General features: G+C 39.0%; 2 protein-coding genes across 2 annotated transcripts; one reads left to right on the top strand and one right to left on the bottom strand.

The window, feature by feature from the left end:
* The first annotated feature begins 3,905 nt into the window (after positions 1 to 3,905).
* Positions 3,906 to 5,015, top strand: LOC125195414 (putative disease resistance protein At1g50180). Its single transcript, XM_048093564.1, has one exon. It carries the CDS (start codon positions 3,906 to 3,908, stop codon positions 5,013 to 5,015), a length of 1,110 nt encoding a protein of 369 aa, XP_047949521.1.
* A 1,260-nt stretch (positions 5,016 to 6,275) lies between these two features.
* On the bottom strand, positions 6,276 to 7,118 carry LOC125195413. The gene is made up of 2 exons (XM_048093563.1): positions 6,886 to 7,118; positions 6,276 to 6,423 (listed from the first exon to the last, which is right to left on the bottom strand). The coding sequence occupies exons 1-2, from the start codon at positions 7,116 to 7,118 to the stop codon at positions 6,276 to 6,278; spliced, it is 381 nt and encodes a 126-aa protein (XP_047949520.1).
* Positions 7,119 to 11,652: the final 4,534 nt, after the last annotated feature.

The raw sequence follows: 11,652 nt of genomic DNA, 5'->3' as shown, positions 1-11,652 counted from the left end.
TTCTTTCCTGAGATAAGTTAGGATTAGGAATCGAACCAACCCTAGGGTCCTTAGTATTATAAATAGGGCGCTTGTTTCATAAATGAGATACATGAATAAGAATTATCTTTTGCCCAATTATCTTGTTAATCAAGTTATACAACCTAGAAGCTCTGCTGCCCGACGGGACCTTCGCCCGCGCACAGCCGATCGTTCTTCTCCGCCGACCCTAAGAAGGGCGTCGGAACATTCCTTGGCCTCTGAGCGTAGCCGCCGGCCGTGGTTAAGAGAAACCCTCTTAACATCTGGTGCTTTCACCATTGTGAACTCATGCCGCGCTTCAACAACAACGGTAAAGGGATTTGGGCGGCCCACCGCCCGGATACTTTTCCAAATGGAACGTCGCGTCGCAACCAGAACGTGGGACGCCGCGACAACATTATTCTACAACGACCGTCCATGGATGACGGAGACTTGGAGGATACTACTCATGTTGATCCCGTGAATAACAAATTGGATCGTTTGATTGATCGTTATGATAAGTTTGATTCTTGGCGTGAAGAGACGGACCGCAGATTCGACAAACTTGATCCGTCGGTCATAAGAGGAAACGAGGATTTTTTCGAGGACGACGAGATTGATGAACCGGAGTATGACGATCAGCGTCGTCGGAGATATGGGGATACCGAGTACCGCGGTAGAAACCCTAATTTCGGGGTACGATCCAACGCCCAGGTTGACAGGGGTCGCCGTGAGGGACGTAACCGCAGGGGTTCGTGTTGGGATCCGCCGGGTGGCCGCCAATCTCGCCACCACACAGGGGGTTTTGATAATCAACAGTTTAACCGCTCCGCTTCATGTTGGGATCCCCCCAGCATTTCCAACCGCATGGGTCCGGATATGATAAGCCCGAGCGTGTGAAGATGCAACCACCTCGCTTCGATGGCTCGGACGCCACCAATTGGATTTCTAGGGTTGAATATTATTTCAATCACTTATTGATGCCCGATGCACATCGACTCCACTATGCGGTCATGTTGTGCGACCCACCTGCCGCAGACTGGGTTTTCAATTACAGTGCGAACAATGACTTCGTAACATGGCAAGAATTTTTGGAGGACGTGCGTCACAGATTTGAGCCACAGAGCTTTCAGAATTATTTTGGTCTTATTGCCAAACTTGTGCAGACTGGTTCGGTGGCAGAGTACCACGACACATTCGAGAAGTATCTCAATCGGATTCAAGGGATCCCAGAGTCAGAATTGTTCACTCTGTTCGTGGCAGGTTTAAAGCCGGATATGCAGGAGCGCGTGAAGCTCCACCGTCCGTCCTCTCTAGCGGCTGCGATGGCTCTATCATTAGAATTGGCCAACACACAGCCTGCTCAATCTGCAAATAACACGCGTCGCCCGTGGCAACAACGTGAGACAAGGGGTTAGTCCGGTTTCCCTCCCGGTCAATCCTCAGCCTCGCTAGCCGCCCAGCCGAAGGGTCAACCGCCGGTAGGCGCTACCCGCACGGCAGATCAGTCCCAGGCTCCGGCGATTTGAGTCTCGCAAGCAGAAAGGGAAGAACGCGCGCGCCTAGGCCTGTGTTATTATTGCCCGGAGAAATGGGTAATAGGACATGTTTGTAAGCAACGGTTGCTCTGTTATATGGACGAAGAGGACGAGTTCGACGTGGAGCCTTTGGAGGACCACAGAACTGATGAGAATATGCTCGCAGAGATTTCCCACGTTCATTCCATGGGTGGAGGTTATCGTTCTAGACCCCTCAAGGTGCTGGGATTAATACAGAACCAAGAAGTTTGCATTCTTATCGATACCGGTAGTGATAGGGATTTCTTGCACCCCGCGGTAGCGGAGAAGTTACACCTACCATTATCGCCAATTCGTCCCTTCCGCGTATTCGTAGGAAATGGCGAGACGTTACTTTGCACGCACATTTCAAAGCAAACCATGCTGGAGATTCAGGGGACGACAGTTGTGGTTGACCTTCATGTTTTGCCTGTTCACGGGCCGGACATCGTTCTGGGTATGGATTGGCTTGAGTCATTGGGGAAGGTAACAGCGGATTTTGCGGGAAAAACGTTAGCGTTCACGCATAAGGACAATCCGATTGTCCTTCAGGGTATACAGCCGCCGCTTCGCCGCGTTAATTTGCATTCACTAGTTGCTACGATCCCGGCACCAGACACGTCCGAATGATATGAAATCGTGTTGTTGGACCCAGAGGAGAGTGTCCAGATACAGGTGGGGCGTGAGGAGTTTCCGCCACATCTGACACCGGGGGTTTGTGAGGTTTTGGAGCGTATCGGCCCGGTGGCGTATCGTTTGCGCCTCCCGGAGGGAAGTCAGATACATAATGTTTTTCACGTCAGTCTCTTGCGGGCATTTGTGGAAGGAGACGGGATTACTGTTGGGGGGACGTTGCCTTCGGACTTTCGGGGTGATAGACCAGTCGTGTATCCGGTTCGGGTGCTGTAACGCCAGATGTTGTGGCATGATCGTGAACCAAAAGAGCATGTGTTAGTTCGTTGGTCGGATGGGTCGGACTCACCGACTTGGGAACCTCTTGAACTGGTCAAGCGTCGATTTCCTAATGTGCTCCTTGAGGACAAGGAGGTCGCTATGGAGAGGGGGATTGATACGATACAACAACAGCCGGTGACTCAACAACAGCCGGTGACTCAGGATGCCGAGGTGCAAGGACCAGAGGAGGAACAGCTAGAAGTCGATCGGAGGTCGCCGCTGGACCGACCGTCCATCGCGACGACGAAACCAAAGAGGAATACACGCCCACCAGAAAGGCTTGGCGATTACGTTTCTAAGTAGTCGAGTATATTGAGTTATTTATTTTATTTCCTTAATTTTCCTTTTTTGTTTCTTTTGGGATATTAGTGTTTTTATTATTTATTTTTGCTTAGATATTTCGGGTTTTCTTTGTTGGTTCTTTCCCGAGATGAGTTAGGATTAGGAGTCGAACCAACCCTAGGGTCCTTAGTATTACAAATAGGGCGCTTGTTTCATAAACGAGATACATGAATAAGAATTATCTTTTGCCCAATTATCTTGTTAATCAAGTTATACAACCTAGAAGCTCTGCTGCCCGATGGGACCTTCGCCCGCGCACAGCCGATCGTTCTTCTCCGCCGACCCTAAGAAGGGCGTCGGAACTATCCTTGGCCGCCGAGCGTAACCGCCGGCCGTGGTTAAGAGAAACCCTCTTAACACTAGATGACAAGTATTGAAACGACTCTAGTATAACGTGGACTGTCCCATAAAAGATATCACACTTGTGGGACGACATGATATTTTAGTAGGTTTTTGTTTTCTGTGCGGAAAGAGAGAATATAATTTTTATATTAATGTGAAGAAGAATTTTATTAAAAAATGGAAATGTAACATCTTTCGTGAGACAAATTAGAAATGAAAGTGTGATATATTTATGTATGTTGGGAGTAGTACATGTCTACTAATGACCTTGTTGACAATTAAATCTACTAGATTACTAGTTGACATGGTAATTCATTTTTTACGTCAATCACGTGACAGAGTAGCTGGAAATCATGGCACATTCAGTAGTTTAAAGTTCTATTTGTAATTTAACCAATGCCCAATTATATGGAGTAATTAGTTACTTCAATAGTTCAGTGCGTATTATTTAACCTACTATTTAATTATGCAGCAATGGCAGTTGGGAGTCATGGTGCATTAAATAGTGCCAACTACCCAGTGACAAGATCATCTAATTGAGGAACAAAATTCCTTGGTTTACAGCCGTCCGTTGTTATTGTAGGGATTCTTGAATTTGTTAGCATTATTGACCTCTTTTGCAAGCTGTCTCCTACTCTCTTGTTTATGCCCCTTCCTTCTATCTTCACATCTGAGCATTTGACCCAACAATCAAAGCTTGGAATTGTTGCAATGGCAGAAGCAGTGGTGTCTATTGCTCTTGAAACCATCCGTGATTTGCTATTGGAAGAGGGAAGGTTTTTAGCTGGTGTTGCCCATCAAGTCAAGGAGCTCGAGCGGCAGCTCAAAGAGATGAAGTGTTTCCTCAAAGACGCTGACAAACGACGACATGAAAGCAGTACCATCTTCAATTGGATATCCGAGATCAGAGATCTCGTCTACAGATCTGAATCCACCATTGAAAGACACGCAGCTTGTCAAGTTTGTTCAAGGAGAAGAGGCCTCAGACATTTGGTCCGCAAATATTCCTGCATTTTGACAGACTGCAACTCACTCCACCAATTAGGCTCTGAGATTTCACAAATCACAACAAGACTGGAGAGGATAAGCATGGCTATGCAAGAAAAAGGCATAACACGGAGCATACTCATCAATCCGAAAGGAGAGGGGGAAAGCTCGGGTGGAAACAACATGTCAAGGAAGACATTCCCCTATTTGGAGACGGGAGATTGCTTCCTAGGCATGGAGGATGAGCTGAAGCTACTTGTTCATCACTTAGGGAAAGACACAGAGAATCGGATTATTTCGGTGTGGGGAATGGGCGGCTCAGGCAAGACCGCCATTGCCAAGAAGCTCTACAACGAGACGACCGACATTGACCTCTCAGCGTGGGTTTGCATTACTGAGCAATGTGAGAGTCGATCAGTTTGGGAGGATGTTCTGAGGCAGCTTGAAAAGAAGAGGAGTGTTTCAATCCTGAACGATGAGCCACGAACAAGCGCGGAGATTCCAAATTTGAGCTACTCAGAGTTGGTTGACCGACTATGTGAGATACAAAAAGAAAAGCGATGTCTCATAGTGTTGGATGATCTTTGGGAAGTTTCTCATTGGGAGGAGTTGAAGCATCCATTCATTGTCCAAGATTTGCAGAGCAAAATATTGGTGACAACACGGGAACAAAAGGTTGCAGAGATTGGATTGGCAGTGAAACATGGGCTTTTACAAATTGATGCTGCTTTGGAACTACTCAAAAACAAAGCATTTCAGCATGGAAACATTCCAGGTCAGTTTTATATTACTCCTTCGTCTTCTAGAAATAGACACTTTCTAATGCGAAATTGATCTAGAAGAAGAGAAAAAGTAAAAGTATCTAATGTTTTGTTAATAGATAATGAGACTCAAATCATTATTAGTGTAGTGCATGGTAAAACAGTTTTTGAAACTAAAACTGGACCAGTTTTGGTGGATAAACCAAAATACCAAAATTGAACTACTCCCTTATCCTGAGTTAGTGGGGCAGTTTTTTCATTATGGAATTTAAAATAAAGTAGCACAAAAATAAAGTAGGAAAGAGAAAAGAGTAAAGTACTCCCTCCGTCCCAAGGAAGATGACCTCTTTCTTGGGCGGCACGGGATTTTATGCAACTTTATTTTGTGTGTTGAGAAGAGAGAGTAAAGTAAGAAAGAGAATAAAGTAGAGATAAAAGTGTTTCCATTTTAAGTAATGTGTCATCTTAGTTGGGACAAACTAAAAAGAAAAGTGGGTCATCTTCAATGGGACGGATGAAGTATTAGAGAATACTAGATGTCTTACCAAAAAGGAAAATATCTCAAGTAATAATTTGAGACAATCCAAAATAGACACGACTTAAGTAATTTAGGTTGGCAGGATATTTTTTCGGCGGAAAGTATCACTTACTACATTATATATTGCATTCCTAATACACCAAGGACAAATGTGGATTCGTGGATCTCATATTTTTGAGAGAATCCATTTTAAATAAAATCCCTCTCCTCTACCTTCTCTCTAGCATTTCCTCTCTTTATTATTTTTAATTTAAATAATTGTGTTAACTCTTCACGAGAAATGTAATTGTATTAGTTAATTAGCATTTTCAAAAAAATTATTACGAAACGGCTTATGATTATTATGAGTCCACTTTATAATAATCTATTAGGAAATAAACTTTTGACAGGAGTACGGACGGAGAAAATGCAATAATAATTTTGTTAAATAAAATAAAATAAAATATTTCAATTAAAAAAAACAATATTTAAACAAATTATATTATACTCCCTTCTTCCCTGAAAATTTGTCACTTACTTCCTTTTTCGTCCGTCTCGAAAAATTTGTCATCTTTCATTTTTACCATTTTTGGTAGTGGATCCTACATTCCACTAACTCATTCTTACTCACATTTTATTTTAAAACTAATATATAAAAGTAGGACTCACATGCCACTAACTTTTTCAACTCACTTTCTATTACATTTCCTAAAACCTGTGCCGGGTCAAATGGTGCCAAATTTTAAGGGACGAAGGGAGTAAATATCAATGTGCATTCCTCCGCGCCCATAACTTTTCAATTATATCTTTTTGAAGTCAAATATGGGTTTCTTGTTGTCGAAGATCGGCAAATGCACGGACCCGGTCAGCATCCCCATGAGGTATCCTCATTCGTACATTGGCGGTGGCCATGCTGTGGCTTGGACCGGCAGCATCAGCATCTTCATTGGCCCAATTAGTCAGCCTTCATTTTGACAATCATGTTGTGCATGATAATACGTGCATACATGACAACAGCAATACAATCCTCATACCACAAACGTGTTGGACCCTTCACCGCTGCCCATCGAGCCTGGAGCACACCAAATGCACGCTCCACATCCTTACGCTCCACCTCCTGACGTTGTGCAAACTAGATCTTCTTTGAATCTGTTGGGCATCTGATCATTTTCACAAAGACGAGCCAGCTAGGGTATATCTCATCCGTTAAATAGTAACTCATATTATGCTGGTTGATGTTGGCGACGGAACTGATGGTTGGACCAACGCCCATACACTACTCGTTGAAAAGGGGCGACGACTGGAGGACGTTGATGTCGTTGTTCGCCCTGGCTACCCTAAAATACGCATGCCAAATTCATAGTCGGTGATTAGCTACAACTTCTAGGATCATCGTGGGATTCTTTCCTTAAAACCAGTCATGTACTGCCCCTTCCAGGCGGTGGGGCAGTTTTTCCATTCCCAATGCATACAATCTATGCTGCCCAACATGTCGTGAAACCCATCCACTGACCCGTGCATATCCCTTAGATCCTGGCAGTCTTGATGCGTAGGCTTCTGAAGATACCTATCCCCAAATATGTGAATGACGCCCTGACAAAAATACTTCAGAGACTCGCGGGCAGTCGTCTCGTCGATGTGGAGGTACTCGTCGAACATGTCGGTCGCGCCTCCTAGGCCAACTACCTGATTGCGGCAGTGCACTTCTGTATAGGCGTGTGACCACGTCTACCACTCGCATCCTCCCTGAACCTGAAATACTTGTACCGACACTCTAAAGCGTTCATCATACTCATAAATAGCAGCTGATGCATCCAAAAATGCCGCCAGAAAAAGTTCTCCCCAAACCGCGGCTGCTCAGCAAAATAGTCGTCAAACAACCGTTGGTGGGCACCGACGAGGTCCCGGGATACTACAGCTCGATGATGAATGAGGCGAGGTACCACCGGCTGCTGCTGCTGCTCTTGTATCAAGCATCCCCAGCACTACCACTAGCCATTTTTGGATCCACCGAACAAATGAGAAATGTAGAGAGAAAGAAGAGAAACTCGTTAATACAAGTGGTGCAAATGAAATGAAGTGCAACGAGCCGTATATATAGAGTTTTAAAAAAAATAAAAAATTGGGATGTCAGTCGGGACGTCCGTCGAGTCACCACAATAGCGGACGAGACGACGGACGACCGACGGACATCCGCGCATGATCACGAATGACCTCTCGTCTATCTCCCATGTCCGTCGCCCGCTCGTCCGTCGCAATTGTGTACGTCACCGACCGACGAGCCGCTCGACGGTCAGACGTCTGTCGGGACGTCCACTGTTGTGGATGCTCTTTGTTCACCTTTTAACGTATTAGTACTTAATTATTACTCCCTCCGTCCTATGATCCTTTTTGTTTGAAAATGAATTTTTTGACATTATTACCCATTTAATTTCTTATTAATTTTTATTTTTTATATGTACATTCTTGTATAAGTTATAACCGTTTATTTCTTCTAATTAAGGTGAACGAGATTTGCTATCCTTATAATTATGGCATACACCTAATATTTCTTTAATTAACTACTTCCTCTGTCCCAACTTTATTGTCACTCTTTTCCATTTCAGTCCGTCTCAACTTAATTGTCACACTTCACATTTACCATAAACGGTAAGTAGGTGTCACATTCCACTAACTTACTTCACTTAAATTTTATTATAAAACCAATATAAAAAAATGGGTCTCACAATCCACTAACTTTTTCAATCAATTTTTCTTTACATTTCTTAAAACCCGTACTCACTCCAAGAATGACAATTAAGTTGGCACGGTGAGCGTAATTAGTTACAATAAATCTCTATTTGACATTTCTATAAGTTGATTGTGATTCACTTAAAATTCGAAAATGCTGATAACTTTAATTAAATAATTTTTCATACATGTTTTTTTTTGCATAAAAAATAATTAAATATTTAATAATTAGTTAATTGATGTATACCATACAAAATAAAATAAATTACTCGAAGATATATCTTTCAAAATTACTCGAAAACATACATGTTTTTTTTTTTTTTTTTGCATAAGTAATTAATTAGTCGAAGATATATCTTTCGAAAGTACCCTTATCATATTTAAATTTTATAGTAATAAGTTACACTATATGTTATTATATTTTACTTGCTTACTAATAAAATAAGTATAAAATTAACTAAAATAAATAAATATTATTTAAATTTTAGATGATACTATAATACTTAAATAATTTTCATAATTATTGTATAATTAGTTGTTTCAACTATAAAACAAATTATACTATATTTTTCTTTCACTAACCTGAAAAGTATCATAATTTTTTATCATGTACGAATTACACATTCGATCAATTCTCTCTACATTGTTTTTTCGCAAACTAAGATTCCCTATTGTAACTTACAATACATATCTGATCGATCCCCCTATATGTTTCTAAGCAGTTTTTAATGAATATATATTTGCTCAATTTGTAATTTATTGACTCTTAACTTTGGAACATTACATTTGCTCAATTTGTAATTTCTTTGACTCTTAATTTTTGGAACATTACGAGTTGAACCTCGATAAAAAAAATAATCATATTTTCATCAATTGTATATTTAATGTTTTAAGCTAAATAATAAATATTACGATTTTGAGATTTTCATAATTTTACTTTTTAATTTATTTAAACTCATAATTATTTGGAACGTTAAAGTCGAACCTAGATAAACAAAAAATAATCACAAGTTCTTAACTCGTCTATTTAACACTTTTTAAACTATATAGTAGTAGTTTATTTTCTCATTTTCTTTATAGAGGCATTTTAGAGTTCTTAGCTCAATTACTATATTAAGAAATAAATTAAAATTTGATTAGTGATTTTAGTTATATTAATTGGGTTTATGATTTTGATTTTGAATTCTTTACTTTCTAAAAGTTTAAATTCTATAAATTTTTTATCTTTAGAGTGTCATAGTCGAACTTCGATAATAAAAAAAATAATTATATGTATTAACTCATTTGTTTAATACTTTAAAGCTATATAGTTAAGATTTGAGAAATTTCAGTTAGGTAAGTCTTAATATCATGAAAAAAGTAAAATTTTATATACATGATATATTAATACTGACTGATAAATTTTATTTTTAAGAGCAATCATTTTTAATTTTATATTTTAATAATCATATGAGCTCTTTCTCATACAAAATATGTGTGTTTTAAAAATTATCATTAATTTGATAAATTTTATACTATTAAGTATGTAAAGAATAAAAAAATCAAATTGTCGCACCACCCCATAAACCGTCCGCAAATAGGAGTCCTATTTCTTTTCGGCGTGGATTTGAAGAAATGTTAAGAAAAGTGAGTGAGAAAAAGTTAGTGCAATATGTGTCTCATTTATATAATTAGTTTTAAATAAAATGTGAGTGAAATGAGTAAGTGGAATGTAGGAGCCTATATACTATTTATAGTAAAAGTGAACTGGGACTTCTATTCGTGGACGAACCGAAATGAAAATGTCGGACTCCTATTCGCAGACAGGGTGAGTAGTAATTAAAACTTCAAATACTCTAATTGAAACTATGGATACATTAAATACTATCTAATTCAATTTATATAATCTAAGATATTTTTCTAAAATAACATTATCGTATACTTATGATTAAAAAAACATAAGGGTATTATTGCAAAGAGACATTATGTCTCAAAATTACTTCCTTTGTCCCATCGAAGATGGCTCATTATTCTTTTTTATTTTTCCTAATCAAAATGACTCATTATTAAAATTGAAACATCTTTATCTCTTATTTATTCCCTCTTTATTGTATTCTCTCCATTTAACAAACAAAATAAAGTTGTATAGAATCTTGTGCCACCCAAGGAAGATAACATCTTCCTTGGAATGGAGGGAGTAGTATTTTATATGAATATATAATCAAATTCAAATTATTAGTTAGTTTAGATAAAAAAAAAAAAACTATTTTTTATAAGATTATTTCAAGTTTATAATGTTCAAATATGTTTATGGTGCAGTGGTTAAGCTCTTATATACATTCTTCATGGTAAACGGATGAATGAAATCTTATGAGGCACAAATTACTATTTTTAAATGTTTAAAAATTAAAAAAATGGTTGGTCATCTTGTGGTTCATGGTCGAACGCGCTGATTTTCCTGCTCATGGCAACCAATGGCAGATCCTAGGGGGCAGGAGGGGGCGACCGGCTACCATGGACCCTGGACGTAAATTTTCCGTAGTCACCCCCTCCGATAGCTTCCTACGTCGCCCCTCCCTCCTTCGTTAGCTTAAGATAAATTTTATTTCGCTCCTTCCGTTTTAAGATCTGGATCCCCACTGATGGCAACTCATTAGTCCATGGGTTTACATGTGTGAATCTGACCGAATTAAACAAAGATACTCAGACAAACCGATCGATCCAATAGTGATATTGACCCCTAATATCATGGAATTTTACAAAAAGTTGGTTTTTCTACGAACTTTAATTTGGCAAATAATATCACAAACTTTACCAGATTTTGTTATTTCCCACCGGCGAAAAAATTCAAAGCTATATTAATGGATTGAAGAACAATTTTGGAGGGAGTACTTCAAGAAAAACTATCCTCAAAATTGAAGAACTTGAAGCTCGCGAAGTTGTTCTCGAGCAATTACGAAAAAAACCGTGTCATGGTATCATTCGCCGTAATTTTTTCGCCGACGGAAATTTAACAAACTCGGGTAAAGTTCATGATATTATTTGCCAAATTAAAAGTTTGTGGATAAAATACAACTTTTTGAAAATTCAATGATATCCCTATTATCAATAGATTTGAAATTATCCAAAATATCTCAATAATTGAGCTTATAAGCTAGCGAAATAATTAGAGTCATAATAGAGATAAAATTATAAAGAAATGAAATCAAAAGTAAATATTCGAATACACAGCACACTAGAACTATTTTGTAATTTTACAATTGCTTATAAATTGTTAAAAATAAATTGAGTTGATAAAATTATTTTTGAAGTGATCATAAGCTACTGAAGCTTATTTTATTATAGAGTAGTAGTTTGATTATAAGCTTATTTTGCCAAATATTTTGAAAGAATTTTTAAGGTCTTGAACAATTTGTAACTTAGTTTTAAAAAACTTGTAAGTACACTTAGTTAATTGCACTATTCAATTAATCGTCATTTATTA

The sequence above is a fragment of the Salvia hispanica genome, chromosome 6 (genome assembly GCF_023119035.1).
Source record: "Salvia hispanica cultivar TCC Black 2014 chromosome 6, UniMelb_Shisp_WGS_1.0, whole genome shotgun sequence".
Classification (NCBI taxonomy): Eukaryota; Viridiplantae; Streptophyta; class Magnoliopsida; order Lamiales; family Lamiaceae; genus Salvia; species Salvia hispanica.
This window is presented reverse-complemented; position numbering and strand designations above follow the sequence as displayed.